Source organism: Peromyscus californicus, unplaced genomic scaffold (genome assembly GCF_007827085.1).
Source record: "Peromyscus californicus insignis strain IS unplaced genomic scaffold, ASM782708v3 Scaffold_21__1_contigs__length_65335640, whole genome shotgun sequence".
Taxonomy (NCBI): Eukaryota; Metazoa; Chordata; class Mammalia; order Rodentia; family Cricetidae; genus Peromyscus; species Peromyscus californicus.
The window spans coordinates 54,904,545-54,924,693 of NW_026294514.1; the positions used below are offsets into that span (position 1 = coordinate 54,904,545).

At 47.8% G+C, this 20,149-nt stretch overlaps 2 protein-coding genes across 2 annotated transcripts in view; one reads left to right on the forward strand and one right to left on the reverse strand.

Moving 5' to 3' along the window:
- The first annotated feature begins 2,223 nt into the window (after positions 1-2,223).
- Positions 2,224-11,961, forward strand: Dtymk (deoxythymidylate kinase). Its single transcript, XM_052750324.1, has 5 exons — positions 2,224-2,470; positions 3,683-3,791; positions 6,116-6,206; positions 9,364-9,561; positions 11,540-11,961. The coding sequence occupies exons 1-5, from the start codon at positions 2,341-2,343 to the stop codon at positions 11,648-11,650; spliced, it is 639 nt and encodes a 212-aa protein (XP_052606284.1). The 5' UTR covers positions 2,224-2,340; the 3' UTR covers positions 11,651-11,961.
- A 1,651-nt stretch (positions 11,962-13,612) lies between these two features.
- Atg4b (autophagy related 4B cysteine peptidase) overlaps positions 13,613-20,149 on the reverse strand; it is a 37,865-nt gene continuing 31,328 nt past the window's right edge. The window contains exons 8-13 of the mRNA XM_052750323.1: positions 19,930-20,123; positions 18,478-18,556; positions 18,066-18,211; positions 16,757-16,813; positions 16,098-16,191; positions 13,613-15,331 (exon numbers count right to left, since the gene is read on the reverse strand). Coding sequence (XP_052606283.1) covers positions 15,258-15,331; positions 16,098-16,191; positions 16,757-16,813; positions 18,066-18,211; positions 18,478-18,556; positions 19,930-20,123 — 644 coding nt within the window. The 3' untranslated portion in view covers positions 13,613-15,257. The remainder of the gene's footprint in view (positions 15,332-16,097; positions 16,192-16,756; positions 16,814-18,065; positions 18,212-18,477; positions 18,557-19,929; positions 20,124-20,149) is intronic.

A 20,149-nucleotide genomic window follows, 5' to 3' on the forward strand; every position in this document is an offset into this window, starting at 1 on the left:
CATTTCCTTAAATGTCTTTCACCTATTTGAGATTCTTCTTTTGAGAAATCTCTGTTTAGCTCTTTAGCCCATTTTTTAATCGGATTGTTCAAATGTTAGAAGCATTTATTCTATAAAAAAATTTCAAACTATACAGAAATTTAAAATGTTTCCCACTCTCTCCAAATACTAAACCAATGGTCTTCACTTTGAAGAAGGTGCTGTTCCTGGACACATTTAATGCCTAATGAGAGAATAAACAGGACATCACTGTACCCGCTTTTTTGTTTAAATGTCTCTGTTTTGGAGCTCATTTTAAACACTAGTAACCCTTTTTAAAGTAGTCTTGGGTTTCCTGAAAAATTGAGCATATATTCCTCAGAGGGCTCTCTAACAATTTCCTCAGTTGTAGACATTTTTGCATTCCTATGGTAACTTTGTTATAGTTAATGAAACAATATTGATACATTATTAACTAAAATCCATAGTTTACGATAAAGTTCACTCTTGGTGGGGTCTAATATTTCTGACAAATACGTATTAAGTATTCCCCTTACAGCATTCTGAAGAATATTTCACTGCCTTAAATTCCTCTGGTCTACCACAGTATGGGACACCCCCCACATACTCTTGTAACGAATTAACAGTTTAGAATCTCTGTAGCTTTGCTTTTTTCCAAGAGTGCCATGAAGTCGGGGTTTACGATCCTTTCAGGCTGGCTTCATTTACCATTGTGCACTTCGGGTTCTCTCATGTCCTATTATGACTTGATGGCTCATTCCTTTTTTATTTGAGAAGCATTCCACTGTGCAATTATCAGCTTATCTGCTGGAGAACATCCTAGTTGCTTCTCTATTCATGCAAGTGTCGATAGAAGTGATACAACCATTTGTGAGCAGGATTTTCTGTAGACATAGTTTCCAACTCATTCTATTGGCCATATAGTAAGAGAAGAGTGGTTTCCTGAGAAACAGCCAAGCTGTCTCCCAAAGTGGCCACACATTGTTTTTGCTTTCTCATCAGCATTGGAGTTTCCTTTGCTCCACATCCTTACCAGCATGTTCTATGGTCAGAATTACAGGTTTGGCTACTCTAGAAGAGGTGCGAAATTATCTTCTTTTTTTTTTTTTTTTAAGATTTTATTTTTTTATTATGTATACAGCATATATGACAGCAGGCTAGAAGAGGGCACCAGATCTCATTACAGATGGTTGTGAGCCACCATGTGGTTGCTGGGAATTGAACTCAGAACCTCTGGAAGAGCAGTCAGTGCTCTTAACCGCTGAGCCATCTCTCCAGCCCGAAATTATCTTCTTTTAAATTCATGATTCCTAATAATGTTTATGTTGAGCATGTTTACATATCTGTTATCCTGAGTACCTTCTTTGACTGGGTGTCAGTTCAGATGTTTGCACAGACCTTGAATTTCTGATCCTGCCCCTACCTCCCAAGTGCCCAGGATTATGAGATATATCACTCATTATATCCAGTTTATTCGTGCTGGGTGTGGAATCCAGGGCTTCATTCATGCTAGGCAAGCACTACCGACTGAGTACTTCCTTGATCAGTCTTATTGAAATGTAGCCCAGGCTAGCCTTTAACTCGGAACCCTTCTGCCTCAGCCTCTAGAATGCCATTGTTTTATTTGCGACTGGGCCTCACAATGCAGCCTTGCCTGTCCTGGAACTTGCTATGTAGATCAAGCTGGCCTCAAACTCACAGAAATTTTGCCTGCCTCCTGCACATATATCCCTCCTGGCTTTAATCTTTTCTATAAAAACACTACTAGGGGCAAAGCAAAAAAAAGTGGGAATTTTTCTGTTCGGGCCAGCGCTGCAAATAAATCAATTTCCTTTCACCAACTTCGGGTTTTCGACACAATCCCAGTAACACTAAAACGAGAACAAACATTCGTGAGCGCGTTGACGATGCCTCAGCACCTCTTGGGAGTCCGATGCTCGTATCTTTACTTGTTTCAGAGCAGAAAACATAAGATGGCTCTTTCCTTGTGATAAGAAACTTTTAGAACCCTGCAGTTGCGCGCTCAGGGGCATGAAAATTTGATTCCGTTACTGTTGTAGGTTTTCCACGTGACCGGAGCGTGCACAATCCCACTCCGTAAGACTGGCCCTCGCAGGGCGCTGCAAACGGAAGTTCCGCGAGTGGGAGGTCACCAGGCGGCTGGGACCCCGGCCACGGGCTACGCAACGTCCGGAACCGGTTCCCTGCAGGCTACAGAATTCAGCTTCCAGCCGGAAGAGGCGGTGCAGCCAGAGGACCTGCGCGCTCCCGCCTCCTGCAGCATCTAACATTGGCGGGAACCTGACAGTTTGGCGGGAGCTGTGCGGGCCGGCGGTGGCGATGGCGTCGCGGCGGGGGGCGCTCATCGTGCTGGAGGGCGTGGACCGTGCTGGCAAGACCACGCAGGGCCTCAGGCTGGTGACCGCACTGTGCGACTCGGGCCACCAAGCCGAGATGCTGCGTTTCCCCGGTGCGCAGGCGGGCGAGTGGGCGGGCCTTGAGAGTTCTCACTCTTGGGAGCATCTGTTTTTGTATTTTTAAGAACTTTAGTAGAACACTTGTTTATTACTGTGCATGGGTGTGCTGGCTAGTTTTATGTCACCTTGACACAAGCTAGTGTCATTTGGGAAGAGGGGCTCTCAATTGAGACTATGGCCCCCACCAGATTGGCCTGCAGGTAAGCCTGTGAGACATTTTTCTTGATTGACTATTGATATGGGAGAGCCCAACTCACTGTGGGCAGTGCCACCCCTGGGCTGGTGGAGATAGCTTAGTTGGTAAAGTGCACACAGAGTTCAATCTTCCATGTAAAAAGCCAGTATAGTTGATTATAATCCCAGTGCTGGAGAGGTGGAGACAGGCTCGTTCCTTGTTCCTGAGGCCTGCTGGCCAGCCAGTCTAGCCAAAATTGAGCGTCAGCTCCCAGTGAAGACCCTTTCCAAAAACACAAGGTAGATTGCTCTTGAAAAGGAACATTATCCAGGAAAGGCACAAAGCTACACAGAGAAACCCTGTCTCGAAAAACCAAAAAAAGAAAAAAAAAAAGAAAAAAGGAACATGAGGTTAACCTCTGGGCTTCACCCCTGTGCACCAGAACACCAACCCTAATCCTACAAATTAAGTAGGTAGGGAATTGGAAAACTGCTTTGTTGGATATTTGCATCTTCAAGCTGTTAGCATTTAGGCATCTGTACTGGCCTGCCCTTAGGGTCCTGACGGGCTATATCTTCAGCTACAGCCACTCAGTGCACCCCGTGTGTGCATTTGCTAAGTTTCCTTGTAAAAGGAGGGCCCTGCCCACCTCCCGTCTTTTTCTCTTTCTCTTCCTTCGCTCTCCTCCCCTGTCTCTGCCCCCTTCCCTCCCCTCCCCTCAATAAATCTCCCATGTGTGCTCTGTTGTAGGGTGTGACTCTTTCCCGCCACTTTTAAGTTATAACACAAGCCAACCAGTCAAAAGTCTTACGAGGACTTTTGAAACCAAGACTTTACATGGTCTCTGCACATTAATGCGTTCTCTCAGGGAAACTCCTCTGACTTCTCCACAGATGGTCCAAACCTGTCTAGAGGTTTAATAAAGTTTTAGAGCTAGATATGAGTACAAGTCGAAAACGTCAGTGCAAACTGTAGTATAATTTGAGTGAAAAGTCCGACTTAAGGAGTCTTTGTAATTTTCTCTTTCTAGAAAGATCCACAGAAATCGGCAGGCTTCTGAATTCCTACTTAGAAAAGAAAACAGAACTGGAGGATCACGCAGTGCACCTGCTTTTTTCTGCAAACCGCTGGGAACAAGTGTAAATACTGACTCTCTGCTCCCCACTTGTCACATGCAGACATGTGTGTGAACACATGTGCGGGTTTATATGTGTGCATTTTTGTGTAGTATAAATGCCTACATGGATGCTTGTGCCTCTCATGCATGCCCGCAGCCCATGGAGACCAGATCCCTATATCTAGAGTTAGAGGCAGTTGTGAGCTGCCATATGGATGCTGGAACCAAACCCGGATCCTCTGCAGGAGCAACAAGTGTTTAACTGCTGAGCCATCTCCCCAGCCCTGAGACAAGATTTCCTTTTTTAAAGGTTTTTCAAGACAGAGTTCCTCTGTATAACAGCCCTGATTATCCTGGAACTTGCCTTGTAGCCCAGACTGCCCTCGCGTTCGCCCACCTGAGACAAGGTTTCTTCCTGAACGTTGAGCTCACTAATTTGGGGTTCTGGACCGGACTCAAGTCCTCCTGGTTACACGGCAAACAGTTCATCCACAGAGTCATCTCCCCAGGCCCCAACTTTTTTCTTTTCTTTTGGGGGTAGTGGTTCGCTCTGCAGCCCAGGGCGTTTCTACCTCAGCCCCCTAAGGGCTGCTGTTTTCTTGGTTGCACTTTAAGGGCCCATCCTTAGCATGTCAGTCATTTGTCAGAAATGCCTTTCATGCATTCTCTCTTCCATTCTGGGGCTTGTATTGTTTAATAGTCTCTTGCACAGCACAGCTTAATTTTACCGAGGTTAGCATATCGGGCCTTGCATGGATTTGGTCTTTAGTGTTGTCCGACCCAAGGGCAACCAGGCTTTCTCTCTCTCTCTTGATTTTTCAAGACAGGGTTTCTCTGTAGCCCTGGCTGTCCAAGAACTTGCTCTGTAGACCATGCCGGCCTCGAATTCACAGAGATCCACCTGCCTCTGCCTCCCAAGTACTGGGATTAAAGGTGTGCACCATAACCTCCTGGCTTCTCTCTCTCTTTTTATTTTTTTAAGAAAGATTTATTTATTATGTATACAGTGTTCTGCCTGCATGTTTGCCTGCAGGCCAGAAGAGGGCACCAGGTCTCATAGATGGTTGTGAGCCACCATGTGGGTGCTGGGAATTGAACTCAGGTTCTCTGGAAGAGCAGCCAGTGCTCTTAACCTCTGAACCATCTCTCCAGGCCACCCTTCTCTCTTTTTTTAAAGTTTCCTGTTTTATATTTAGGTCTAGGGTCTATCTATGTTAATTTGTGAAGGGTGTAAGATCTGGTGGGTTTAGATTTTCTTTTCCTTTTTGTTTTGTTTTGTTTTTCAAGACAGGGTTTCTTTGTGTAGCCCTGGCTGTCCTGGAATACTCTTTGTAGATCATGCTGGCCTCAAACAGAGATCCACCTGCCTCTGCCTCCCAAATGCTGAGGTTAAAGGCGTGTGTCACTACTACTTGACTCGATTCTTTTTTTCTTTTTTTCTTTTATATGTTCACATTACTGACTCTAGCTTCATACATTAAAAAACTCTGGGGCTGGAGAGATAGCCAGTGGTTAAGAGCACTGGCTGCTCTTCCAGAGGTCCTGAGTTCAATTCCAAGCACAACTACATGGTGGCTCACAACCATCTTTAGTGGGATCTGATACCCTCTCTGGCATAAAGTCATACATGCAGATAGAGCACTCACACATAAAACAAACAAATCTTAAACAAAAACTCTTAAAGGTCCTGCTGTATACATAGTTTAGTTTGGCTTGGAACTTGGGGTTCTCTGCTTTAGCCTCACAGGCGTTGGGATTCCAGGTTTGTGCCACCATGCCCTAAAGATCAAGAGCTGGAGGCCAGCCAAGGCTGCATAACTCATTCTAGAACAGCCTGGGCTACATAGTGAGACCTGTTCAGCCTCCTCCCCCCCCCCCCCCCCAAAAAAAAAAAAAAAAAAAAACTGAATGCCTCCTGTGAGGTGTGCTAAGTGGGATGAATCTTGCCTTTGTGTCTTCAGTGACGCTTTTTTTGGCTCATGCTAAGCCCTTCCTCTTCACACGTCTAAGGTTTGGCACACTGGCAATGATGGTGAGCCTGTGGTGTTTGGTGGAAAACATCCTTGATATTTTGTCTCCTCTTACACTTGTAGTTCAGACTTGGGCACAAGTATCAGCCTCACCTTCTGGCTCCCCGTGCCCTCCGCCATCCTTTGCTCTTTGCTGGTTCTCCTTTTCCTCAGCAGGGCAGGGTGGAAGTGTCCACTGGCATCACCTAGAGAGAAGATGTACAGCTTTGTAAATAAGTTTATAAATCCCCGTGCTCTAATTTAATTGTATGGGATTTCCAAGTTGGGGTAGTTTGGGAAACCTGTTCCAGCACTCAAGAGCATTCTGTTTTTTCAGGCCACTAATTAAGGCCAAGTTGAACCAGGGCGTGACCCTTGTTTTGGACAGATACGCCTTTTCCGGGGTTGCCTTCACTAGCGCCAAGGAGGTGAGTAGAGTGTGGCATCTGTTTCGGGTTGCCAGGTGTGGGCCCTGATCTGCTTGTCTTCATTTTCAGTGTCACCGACCACAGTGAGTACGTGTTCAAGTTACTCTGAGGAATCTGATGACTCTGGCATCCCTTTAACCCTCTCTCGAGATTGACATGTTTTTTGTTTTTTGTTTTTTTTTAATCAATAAATGCACTTGGCAGGTTGTTTTTCACAGTGTCGTGTGAGACTCTCATGCACTGCCTCGCTTTGTGACCAGATGGAGAATGGCTGGGACACTGGGGCCGCCGCCTCGGGCCCCTCTACTCTCTCCTCACCGCTTCCTGTGTGTAATGGTGGTAGCTGCACTGCCCTTTTTTCTTTATTTCTAAAAAAAAAAATTCTGCCACTTATGTTTGTTTCAGACAAGGTCTCACGATGTAGCCTTTGCTGGCCTGGAACTCACTGTGTCGACCAGACTCACCATGAATCAGCCACCCATCTGCCTCTGCCTCAAGTGCTAGATTAAAGGCCTGCCCCACCACATCTGACAGTGCTTTTTAGTTTTTAAACCTCAACTATTTGGCAACAGAAAACCTCCCATAGTACCATCAGCTTCAGGGACACTCAAATCCTCTGCTCTGTTATCAGACGGCTTTGTCAGTTCTTAATAAATGTTTTGGTATACATCTAAGATGTAACCGTGTGTGTGTGTGTGTGTGTGTGTGTGTGTGTGTGTGTGTGTGTTGGTATGAAGGGGAGGATTGTTCATTTGAGACAGGGTCTCACTGTGTAGCCAGGGCAGGTGCTGGAATTCACTATGTAGACCTGGCTGACTTCAATCTCACAGAGATCCACCTGTCTGCCTGTCCTCTGCCTCCCTATCTCTAGGATTGGGTTTTTTAATTTTATCTATATGGGTATTTTATCTGTATGTATGTCTGGTGCTCATGGAGACCAGAAGAGGGTGTTGGATCCCCTGGAACTGGCATTACAAACCATTGTGAGCTGTCATGTGAATGCTGGAAATTGAACCCAGGTCCTCTGGAAGAGCAGCCAGTGCCTTAACTCCTGAGCCATCTCTCCAACACCTGGGATTGTTATTTTTGAGACAGGGTCTCTTGTAGCCCAGACTGAGAGGAACTCACTAGGTAGATCGTGATGGCCTCAGACTTGTAATCCTCCGGTCTCAACCTTCTGAGTGCTGAGATTCCAGGAGAGAGGCACTACTCCTAGCCCAAGACAGTTACATTGTAAGGACAGTCTCGCCTAAACACAGATCTCGGCCACTAGACATGCAGTATTCATGGTTCCCAGCTCTCAAGAGCTGGCTGATTGCTTTGTATTTTTATTAAACCAGAATCTGACTAAGGTCGATGCTTCGTGTGCCTCTTACACCTCTTTCTTATTTTTATTTGTTGTTATTGTTTGTAAGGATGGAGGCTAGGGCATGTGTGCCATGGCAGACATGTAGAGGTCAGAGGCCCACTTTGGAGAACTGGTTCTCTTGTTACACTGAATTTTGGGGATTTAACTCAGGTATCAGGCTGTGTGGGAAGGGCAGGCCTTTACAAGCTGGACCATCTCACTGGCTGAAGTGGGTTTTTTGGAGTTTTTTTCGGCTGGGAATTTGGACCCAGGGCCTCCTCACACATGGTAGCCATTGCTCTACCACTAAGCTATATCTCCAGTCCTTTAAGTCTTTTGATGTGTAAGTTCCCACATCTCTTTCTGGCATTTCGTTTAAAATATTCTGAGTGCTGAGGGTGTAACTCTGAGTTTTGTTTTGTTTAAAAGATGCATTCATTTTCCTTTATGTGTATGAGCATTTTGCCTGCATGTATACACTTGCATCCACAGAGGCCAGAAGAGGGTGTCAGATCCCCTGAGACTGGAGTTACGGGGAATTGTTAGCCACCACATGGATGCTGGGAATGTGGGTCCTTTAGAAGAGCAGTAAGTGCTCTTAGCAGCTAAGCAATCTCTCCATGTAGGAGAGTGTGACTCTGGTAAAGCATGTGCTTGCCCAGCTCCCCCAAATCTTTGTTATTTTTTGTTGCTGCTGTTGTTTTGTGTTTTTGAGACAGTTTCTCAGTGTAGCCCTGACTGTCCTGGAACTCACTCTGTAGGCCAGGTTGACCTTGAACTCAGACCTCCCTGCTTCTGCCTCCTGTGTGCTGGGACTAAAGGCGCCACCACAGCCCAGCATCTGCCCCCCGCCCCAAACCTTACTGTTTTGTTTTTTTAGACAGTTTTTGGCTGGCCTTGAACCCACTATATAGGCAATAATAACACCGAACTCCTGCTTCTAGCTCCGAAGTACTGGAATTGCATTTGTTTTGTTTTGATTTTGAGACCAGGTCTTCTGTAGCTCAGCTTGATTTGGAACTCTGTAGCCAAGGAGGAACTTGAACTATCTTCTTGCTGCCCCTTTGCAAGTGCTGTCACCACACCTGGCTTCGTGCTTTTACCTCGTTCTTCTGTAAACTTCTAAAAGTGCTGGGTCCTCTCAGGAAGCAGATGGTGTCTGATAATGTCTTCATATAATAGCCCTTGAGGATGACAGATTGCCAAGCGACAGTAACCTTTTAAATTCTGTTGTTTCTTTTACATATGTTAGAGTCCTTCCCCAATGAAGTATTTCGTTTGTATAAGGAAGCCAGGACAGATGACTGGCACACTATGGCCCTGTTGGGAGGGTCTTTGGGGTTACTTCTTGAGCTTATAGTGTTTCGGGGGGATAGGATGGCCTCTGTAGCCCTACTTTTCTTCCGGAAATGACATTTTTAGCAAGTTGATGAGATGAGTAAGTGAGACTATGTACATGAGATCTAGTAGGCAGGCAAGCATACGGTGGGCTTCCAGGATAGATTGTTTCCTTCGGTGTTTATCGGGAGGAGTACAGATGAAAGCGTACAGCACAGAGCTCTGCTCTTCCTGTCTCTGGAATGAGCTACTTCCCACCTCAGCCTTTCTGGGTTGACTATACCACCAGGATATCTACATATGCCATGCCTTATTCTGAGACAGGGTCCGGGATGTAATGAAGTTCATAGTAGACTGCAGAGCACAGAGCTGTGATACCATCCTGCTAACTCTTACTTCCAGCAGGTCCTCCAACCCCACATTTTGAAGCAAAAGATTACACCCCACTCAGTTCTCTTTCTCTGTTGGCAGAATTTTTCCCTGGATTGGTGCAAACAGCCAGACGTGGGCCTTCCCAAACCTGACCTCGTCCTGTTCCTCCAGTTACACCTGCTGGATGCTGCTGCACGGGGGGAGTTCGGTCTTGAGCGCTATGAGACTGGGACTTTCCAGGAGCAGGTTCTGCTGTGTTTCCAGCAGCTCATGAAGGATAAAAACCTGAACTGGAAGGTGAGTCCTGGCTACATACAGCCAGCCACTGAGGAGCCGTGTGATAGCCTACCCTCTGCTGACATCAGCACAGCTGGTGTAGTGTTTTGGCTGCCCACCTGTGAAACTTCAGGGAAGCTATTCTGGTTCTCTGCCAGCAGCCTTTTTGGTGATAGTAGTGGTGCTAGCTACAGAACCGAGGGTCTCACCTACCACTGAGCATCCATCCAGCCCCGTGCCAGCAGATTCTAATCATATCAGTTTTACAAAACCCTAAGACTCCTGCTTTGTCTGGTGGACCAGATGAGTTTGAGACAAACAGTCCTCATGAAGAATGAGATACTCTATATCCACTAGACTGAAAGATGAACCCCAGCAAATATCTGCATCTTACCCTGTACAAGCCTTTAGCCATGTAACCTGGCCATTCAGCACGTAGTCTTGCAAGCTACATCACACTTTATTCTCTGGTCTTTCTCATAGGAATGGCTCTGCAGTGTACTGTCTATAATTGGATTATACTTAGGTAGTACTGTCACAGGTGGAGTTGGCCAGTTGCATGGTGAGATGTATCTTACTTTTCCTTTTAGCTCATGCTGTGACTTCTTCCTGTTGGCTCTCAGTCATACTATAGGTACCTTCTCTACAGCTACAACCTGGGACTTCACTCTGCCCATTTCTTTGGAGCCCTGTAGGCCTATGCATGGCCATCTCCTGGGGCACAGGAATTGTCCATTCTAGGCTTCCCTCTGGTCCTTTTTCCGCCACTGTTTCAACAATGGTCTCAGGAAATAGCTTGAACTTCCATCTTGTTCCTTGCATGGAAGCCAACTCTGATCCTAACTGCACCTTCCTTCCTGCAGACTAGTTGTCTCCGCACATCATCTACTCTAGAATAGTCCTGGTGGGCCTGGCATTGCCCGCACAGGCCAGTGTCTGACTGTTGCCTGAGGTTCCCAGACTTCAAGCCTGGCACTTAAGTAGTGCCAGACATGACAGGCCAGTTTTTACTAAGGCGCCGTTTCCCTTGCATTACTTGCCCTTTGTTTGTTACATGTCCTCAGGATTGTGAGGTTTGTCCAAAGTTTCTGCATCGTCTTGTTACATTAGAACAGATGGTAATGCCCTTTTACTTGTCAGCCCAGAGCGCCACCTTGAATAGTCTGGGCAAGGGTCATGTGGCTGCAGTAGGGCTGCAGTAGGGCTGCAGTAGGGCTGCTGCTGGGCTACCTTCTAGGAGGCGACCCCCTGTGGAGTTTTCTTGCAGTAGTCACACCTTGTGAAATAGTTGGATTCCTTCCATAACCTTCTACACTCCTGGAAGCTTTTCAAACATTTGCTGCCAAAGGTCTTAGCCAGACTTACAGAAGCAAGGGTCCTGTCCAGACCCCCTCTAGATGGTGGGACTTGGAGATGCTGACATTTATTGACTCTCTGTCCTGGTTTGCACCTAATCTGCCTGTCCTGCAAGGAACAGAGCAGCTGTATTAGGACAGCTTTCATCTCCCAAGAGGACAGGAAGCAAACCAGGCTGATGGGGGCCTGCTGTGTATCTTCCAAACACCCTGGGAGTGCCCTCAAGAAAGGTGGAACTGTTTTTTTGTTGTTTTGTTTTTTTTGAGACAGGGTTTCTCTGCGTAGCCCTGGCCGTCCTGGAACTATGTAGTCCAGGCTGGCCTTGAATTCACAGAGATCCATCTGCCTCTGCCACCTGAGTGCTGGAACTATAAAGGGTGGGTCACTGTGCCTGGCATGGAGCCTGTTTTTACTAGTCAACTGGAGGATAGTTGCTTAGCCTGCTTAGGAGCAAGATGGGCAGGCAGCTAATGCATCCTGCATCCCCTGTGCCTGGGATATGGTGGGTATGCAGGCTGCTGTGTGCTAAGAACACCAGGTTCAAAGAAAGCTGTGGGTGGAGGGTCCCTGAGGTCACCACACGCACTGGGAATAGAGGAAAGGTGGTATAATGATCCTTTCTGCTGTCTCCCTGTGACGACAGGTGGTTGATGCTTCCAAAAGCATTGAGGATGTCCATGAAGAAATCCGTGTCCTCTCTGAGGACGCCATCCGCAGTGCTGCACAGAGACCACTGGAGGAGCTGTGGAAATAACCCAGAGCACCCACTGCAGATACCAATCTCTGGTCCTCAGGAGACTGGTGGAAAGCCCACACTCAACACTGTTCAGCAGGAGCTATTTCTTGGCACAAGAAACCTACAAGCTTCCACTCATAACCCGAGATTTTGGTGGTATGGACAAGTTGTGCAATATCTCCCTTGCCTATTCCTTGATCCTAAAGGTGTTATTTCCATACTGAACGTTAGTGATAACTTTCGGCAGTTTCACTGAGGTCACAAAAAGCATCAGTTAGTTGGGAGTCATATTTTTTACAGAAACTAATAAAAATCTACCTGAAAATGTACTTCACTGGCTTTCCCTAAGAATTTGTAGAGATGGGTCTGCCTACTATTCATGGGATTTCCACTGTGGGTTTGATCAGTGTTACCAGGCCCCATGCTCTGAGTCTGTGTTCTCAGGCCTCCAGGCTTATCAAGAGGCACGATGCTGCTTAACACTCTAGACTCACTGATAATAACTTTGTTGTTTTTTCTTTGTGCTGCTGAAGCTTCTCACACTATCCCCTCCAAAACAGGATGATTTGACATTTCCTGGTAGAATACAGCCTATATTCGTAGAGTATGTTGCAGGTGAGGTGAAGCACCTTCCTCAGGATCAAAAGGATACAAGCTAGGCAGATGGCATGGGGTGGTACCTTGATGCTGAGTACTACCCTGGTGTGGTAATGCACACTTTTAATCCCAGCACCAAGGAAGCAGAGGCAGGTGGATCTCTGAGTTCCAGACTAGCCAGGGCTACACAATGAGACACTCTCAAAAAGAAAATAAAGTTAGAGGATTAGCCAGGTAGGTCATCATTGGCCTCTTTATTTTTTTTAAAGATTTATTTATTATATATGTAGTGTCCTGCCTGCAGGTCAGAAGAGGGCACCAGACCTCATTACAGATGGCTGTGAGCCACCATGTGGTTGCTGGGAACTGAACTCAGGACCTCTGGAAGAGCAGCCAGTGCTCTTAACTGAGCCATCTCTCCAGCCCCCATCATCGGCCTCTTAACAAGCAGCCCGAGGTCAGGAGATGCAGAGCCTTTGCAGGAATATAGAAGCCTTTGGATGCTGGAAAGTTAGCCCTACCGACAGCATAGTCTGCATTTCTGCACTCCAGAACCGTAACAAGTTCCAGCAGTGGGTCATGTGCTATGTAGTCATAGCAGTCATAGGAAGCCAACAGCAAATCTGAAAGGTAAGCCTTGCCTTGGGCCATTGTATTTGGGTCAGCAATTTTCCTTTATTTGGACTCAAGAGCAGGTAGTCTTCACCCAGGATTGTCCCACTGAGATTTCACCAGGCAGGATGAGATGATCCTCAGTCTCCTACTTGTACCCTGGCTGTATCCCTACTAGTCCCCAGGCCAAGGTCAGGTACAGCCTGACCCTGTCTAGCGAAAACCTGAGGCAAGCCTTCTAAGTGGGTGCTTTTTACCACTTTCATTTTTAAGTAAGCTTTTTTGTTTGTTTTTTGAGACAGGGTTCTCTATGTAACAGCCCTAGCTGTCCTGAAACTCACTCTGTAGACCAGGCGTACCTCAAACTCACAGAGATCTGCTTGCCTCTGCCCCTCCGAGTACTAGCCACCACTGCCTGGCTATGTATGTGCCCACAGAGGTCAGGGCTGTTAGGTCATCTGGAGCTGGGGTCAGCGGCAGTTGTGAACTCCCCGGGCGGGGTAGGTGCTGGGAACTGAACTCTCTGGAAGAACAGTCAGAGCTCACAACTGTTGAGTCATTCCTCCAGCCTCCTGCTCATTTTTAGATCATGTTCTCCTTGCACTTCTTCCTTTTAGGGCCACATGTCTATTCAATAAAAGGGAAAAGAGACTGGCTAACAGCTAGGCCTGAGGCGGGCAGGATTCACTTGTTCAACGCGGGGAAATCTTTACCTGTCAACACTAAAAGCAGCCAACCATAACTGGAGGAAAAATCAACACACACACAAACTTTGTTTTCTACTGAAACTTATTATTTACCATTAAGAATTGCAAACTGTACTACTAAGAATGAACAACCTCAGGAAGCTTTTCTCAGGTTGTAGTGTTCCACACATCCACCTTTAGTACCATCAGCAGGAATTGCAGCAAGACCTCGGGCCACAGCAGCACATGGCTACTGGATTCAGGAAGTGGAGCCCCAGAGGAATGGGGCTAAGGGACACGATATAGGAGAAAGATTAAGAGGAAATAAATTATGTCATCAACACTTGGCAGGTAGGGGTATCCCTTGTTACTCTGTGGGCTACTTAAAGCTGCCATAGCTGGCATATGCCATCAAGGAGCAGCTCCAGCCTCACCCATTTACAGGGTCCTGTGGAAGGGCTTTTAGCAAAAGCTCCTACAAGGGCCATCTCAGGCTGCCATACCCTGTTCATATAGTCTAGGGGGAGGAGAGGCCGCTCTCTAAGACAGCAGACCTAGAGCATCAAAGCTTGAAGGCCCAGAAAGCCAGAGTGAGAAGGTGGCAGGTATGAAAGTGAGTGCCAAGGAGGGACTGGACACTTGGCCTGCTAGTGCCTGGAGCTACCTGCTCTGTTTAAATGTCCACTGTGCACTAAAAGCCAGAGCTCCTTAACCTTTTTGGCCCCAAACCATCTACGATTCTCTGTGACCCAGGAGGGTTTCTGAGAAGGGCAAGAACATGGAAGAAGGCTCAAGTAGCAATGTGTCCCCTACCACCAGCGGGCACAGTGTCACAAGCAAAGAGCAGCTCTGCTCCCCTCCCTTTCCTCCCAGAGAGAAGCTGGGTGGCAAGCTAACAGCAGCAGGCGGTGTGTCTTGAAATGCGTCAACCCCTTATAGGAGACAAATCTCTTCCCTAGTGGGGTCCTGATGGGGAGCCTCCGGACCATGGCTCCAGACACCCTAGGAGCTTGTCAGCTGCCCCATGGCTCAGGTGTCCACACTGGGCCCATGTACACTGTTATCTTTGGGTTTTCCAAATGCCCCACCAGAATACTTTCTCTCCAAAGCAAGTAGCAATCTTGCTGTAATCTTTCCATATGCTCTCCCACTGAGGTAGCCCTTGATAAATCACACTGGGCAGAGGAGACAGCCCAAAATCTCACCCTGCCCAGCAGTATGAGGCTATGACTTGGCTGAGACTCTGTACACGTCAACCTGCAGGTCTTCTAAGACTGACCTGGGAAGTGCCCTAGAAACTCATGTCTTTGTTAAACAACTTCAAACAGGGCTTTAATTCCAAATAAACCACAGACCCAGGTGCCCAGGAGAAAGCAGAACCAAAGCTGATGTGCTGACCAGGGCTGGCAGTGTCAAGTGGAGAACTCTGGAAGCTCCTGACCTGCTGCTCTTCCTGACTAGGCCTTCTGACGGGCGACTTCTCATGTGGACAGGCCCTTCGCGTGTTTGGGGTTAGGCAGTCTGACTCCAAGCAGTAAGGCCTCCAGGCCCCGCAGTCCTTGGTCCATGAGCAGAGCAGGCCCTCTGGACAGAGGTGGCACAGGCGCACAGCACTCGGCAGGGGTGGGCTGGGTGGATGGAATGCGGTGACACTGAGTGCCCAAGGCAGGTCTGGGTTCTCAAAGCACCCCAACGAGGGCCATGGAGGCCATCCCCAAACCCCAGGATCTTCAGAGGGATAAGATTTCAAAGTCTTCATCTTCAGAGTCAAAGAACCTCTCCAGCCTCTCTACATCCGAAGAATCTGGAAGGAACAAGAAAAACATTAGGCATCTCTCAGGAGCTGGTATGGGTGTGGGTTGGTTGGGAAGATGTTAGGAGAGGGGGACAGACTAGAAGAGGCCTGCTGGGCCCTGAAAGCCCCTTCCTGACTGGAGAGTCTTAACAGGTATAAAGGGGTCCAGACCCATGAGCAAGTGACAAGGCCCTAAAGAGGGATGGGAACTCCACCAAAGAGAAGAGAACAGAATCTGACTCCTGCCAGCAGACAAGTGATAGGGGCTGGCAGCAGCCCAGGAGGGTGAGGGCACCCAGTCCTTGCACCAGCTGAGGAATGAGCAGGTCTGGCCAGGCTTCCATCCACTGTCTCCCAAGACCAGTCCTTGAACTCTACTGTGCTGAGCCATAGGACCTGGGCTATGCCCCCCACAGGCACACTAGTCATAGGTCAAGGAGCCACGATTGTTCACCCACAGTGGCTGTTAGACTGGACTTCATCATCGCAAAACCTGTTGTGCCCTGTCACTACAGTGCCCAAGGAACCTGTGGGAACATGTCTTGCAGAACATGGACATACTGTGCTGCTGCCAAGCTCAGGGTTTGAGGCATGGAGTGCTCTACAGTGCCCTATCAACTATTTGCACCTGGCACTCATATAAACATTAATGGTTAAAAGGAAAATGACCAAGACCTGAGGGCTTGCGGCAGGCACAGACTATATGAACAGACTATAAGAGGTAGGGACAGGGGACTAGCCCACCCAGACTTGGCCCCACAGTCTCAGCACTCACCTAGGGACAGGTTCAGGACATCCTGGCAGGCCAGATGGGAAGGCTGCTGTTCCACCAGTTCAAACATGGGCAGGGCACCGCCAAGCAGGGATAGCTGTCAGTGAGACACAGCTGTTAGATGCACCTCGACAGTCACGACAGCCTCCAGCCTGCAGAGGTCTAATTTCACAGATAAGACAATGGAAGCGGTATCCATACTAAAGGTTACAGTACAGACCAGTGGTCAGCACAGCACAGGCCTGCCCACTGGGGATGGTCTGTCACCCCATCAGGCATCCATGACCACAGAAGGCACAGGGAAGACAGCAGGAAGCAACTGGCACAGGGGCAGCCTTTGACACACAATTTATTGCCATCCCATAACCACATGAGGCAAGTAGGTGAGTGGGCCAGAGCCCTACCATAAAGTTAATGTGCAGAACTTAGGTAGGTAAAAGACGGCCAATTATGGCCTAGACATAGCCAAGAGAAACAGCAGTATGAGGCACCCTGCCCCGTTCAGTCTGCCCACATGTGTGAGGCAGGAACAAAACTCCCCATGCAACCAGTAAACGGGGTTCCTAGCTAGGCCATGCAAAGAGGCTCCCTTTACCCCAGCCACCTCATTGCCTGGGTCCCCAGAAGTTTCATCTTGGCTCTGGAGAGGGGCAGCTACAGACCTTTTTGACTTGCTGACACCAATCGTTAAAGTCTTCCTCAGTCTTACAGAAAAATCCCTAAAATGAAAATGATTGTGAGAGTAGTGACAACATCTACGAGCATGAAGCTGTGATCTCCAGTCTTCAGAGACCCTGGCATGCACCTGCCAGTACATGCCAGGCTGTCTGCTTCACACGCACTTTGGTTCACACATACAGTCTGCTCAGTGATGGAAGACCTATCCCATGGTGGCAAGGGAGAGTAATTCCGTGTGGTCCCTTTGATCTCAGCTCTCAAAAGCTAGGAGTGAGGCTCAACCTTGGTGCTCTCTGCACTGCTAGCCCCATGTGTCTAGCATCTTCTATAAGGCTGGCTGTCTAGGTGGTGGTAGAACATCAACTTCCAATCACTGAGCTGCTGAGATGCATTCACTGTAATGTATGTGCACACACTCAAGTTAGCTGAGGAATTTACCAGTGGATTCTGTGGGAAGTCTGAGCCACAGGGTCCTGCTGAGATGCATTCACTGTAATGTGCACACACTCAAGTTAGCTGAGGAATTTACTAGTGGATTCTGTGGGAAGTCTGAGCCACAGGGTCCTGCTGAGATGCATTCACTGTAATGTGCACACACTCAAGTTAGCTAAGGAATTTACCAGGGAGGCTTCAGTCTACTCTCCACAGAACTTGGGAGGGGCACACATGACAGAGTGTATCCTAGGTGCTGTGTCTGTGTGACTGTTACACTTTGGTACTAGACATGCCACACTCTTTGCCAACAAAAAATATGATGTGCAGCCTAACTAGGCAGTGACTTCCCTGGGTATGGCATTGTTTTGACATTTTTGGTTTTGCATCCTCTTTCTCCCAATCACATTTTGAGTGGGCAGGTTTATATAAATTATCAGAAATCCCTACTATATCATCAAAAAGGGAGATGGAGAAGCTCGTTCAAGGGAATTGTCTCCAAGATACTTTAAATAAACAAACAACAATTTGATGATGAAAAAAAACTAAGAGGAAAAGAAGTACAGACAGGTGACTCTAACAAGCTGTCATTTGTATTTTATAGAGTAGGAAAAACACACACCCTCACACTTGGTACATACACTCAATCACAGGCAACACTCACACACATTATGGTTGTGAATGCCACTCAGGAGGCAGACAGTCTCTGAGGAGGATAAGAGAATCCTTAATTATATAACGCTAACACTCCAAAATGCTGGAAAAACTATTAAGATGTAGACATTTTCCTTTATATTCCACTGCAGGAATGGTACAGACTGTCTCCACAACTGCCTAGGAGTGTGCATGGCTGGAACATACCACGGCAATGGACGGGTCAAGCTCTCCAATGCCCATCCTGCAGGGAGGGTGTTGGCAGTGGAAGCTCTCATCTGGGATAAAGCAGCTGTCAGTCAGCTCCACTGCAGGCTGTGTAGTATGGGGGTCCAGATAAATGAGCTCCTCACCTGGGCAAGATGAAGAAGAAGTCAGACGCAGCTGGCTAGAGCTGGGCAAGAGGGAGGGGGCCGGCCAGAGCAACATCCAGACCCACCATATCAGAGCCAGCAGACAGAAGGTAGGTAGAAATCAAAACGTCAGGGGGAGTGGGGTGCATGCCACCACAGTGAGTGAGGGAGAGGCAAGTGAATTAACAACACAACTCCACAGAAAAAACCCACTCCTTCAGGGAGACAGATCATCCCTATGAACCCACAGCATGCAAATCACTCACCAACGTAGCCAATAAAGTAGTGGGCACTGTTGGGCTTCCCTCCGATAACACCCAGGGACTGGGGCATCATGAAACAGTGCTGCAGGAGAGAAGAGGGAAGGCCACTGAGCACACTGGCCTTACAACAGCATGCAAGAGCACGCTCCCACACAGTCCCACACACTAGCACAGTACACAGTCAGGAGAATGTGTTTCACCGTCCATAACCACAGGTAGGCCATGGCCTCCAGAAGCCCACCTGAATGACACAAGAACAATAGGAAGACATACCCAAAGAGCTTCCGGTACAGGCGGTACACAAGCACACCACAGGCTCCTAGTTCTACCTGGGTAAACCCTGGATAGGTGATGGGATTGGGGAACATGGTGTAGACTAACCTGCAGGTGTTCCGTGGGAAATGTGAGCAAGCACACTGGAGAGGTAGCCTGGCCAGACATCAGTCAGACCCAATGGGACAAGAGATGACCACAAGAGGCAGGTCAGAGAAAAATGGGAAATCAGTGAGGGGAAGCCCAAGTGACAGAGGGAGTGGCCAGGAAGTCAAGACAGAGCAAGATAAGGGAGAGATTTTATACTTGGTTTTACACTGAGCGGTGATTAAAAGTGAAACATTTTAACAAAAAGTATTGCCTGCTCTCAAGTGTGACTCCTTCCTTTAAAATCTGAGGTAACTAATTCAAGAGGTTTTGCCTCTTGTTCTTCTGACAGGGGTGGGGAAAATCAAAGAAGTAGGTGGATGGGTTCTCAGTAAATCAATCTGTCTGCAGTCCCCATCCTCATGGGCCTACCCACCCTCCAGACCAGTGGTTCTCAACCTCCCTAATGCTGTGACCCTTTAATACAGTTCCTCATGCTGTGACCCCCAACCATAAATTACTTCATTGCTACTTCATAACTGTAATTTTACTGTTACAAATCATAATGTAAATATCTGATATGCAGGATATTTATATAGGACCCCTGTGAGAAAGGGTTGTTCAACCCCCAGAAAGGGGTTATGAGCCATGAGTTGAGAACCGTTGATCCAGTCAGAAGTAGAGGTTCAAAGGATACCTAGGAAGGGCACAGCAGAGACCTGGTAGAGACAGAAGACCCTGATGCTAGCCTCAGCAACAGGCTGACTGGTCTTGAAGATCCTTTATAAAACTCTACACTGCACGCCTTTAATCCCAGCATTCAGGGGGCAGAGGCAGGTGAATCTCTGAATTCTAGGCCAGCCTGGTCTACAAAGTGAGTTCCAGGACAGGCTCCAAAAGCTACACAGAGAAACCTTGTCTCAAAAAAAAAAAAAAAACAAAACCACCCTCGAGGCATTTCACTTCTCACCGTCACTTACAAGATTAAGGTCTTCACCCCCTCTCTCCTAGAGGTACAGCTAGTTGACCACACTGTGAAATAGATGAAAAATTGGGAGCACGGGGCCCAGATTAAGAGCTGCTCTGAAGACTCACCTTCAGCGTCTCCACATAGGCCTCATTGATGTCTGTAAGTCCCAGGCGGAGAGGGATGAGAAGCACTAGGGGTCTCCAGGCCGATGGCCTGTTGGTGACTTCAGCTCCAGCAGGGAACCCATTACAGTGCCGCTCTGAATCTGTAGGAAGTGCAGCAGCCCCTGCACAGGGAAGGCTGGCCCTGCACAACCTTCCTGGAAGGGAAGATATATTTTTCATG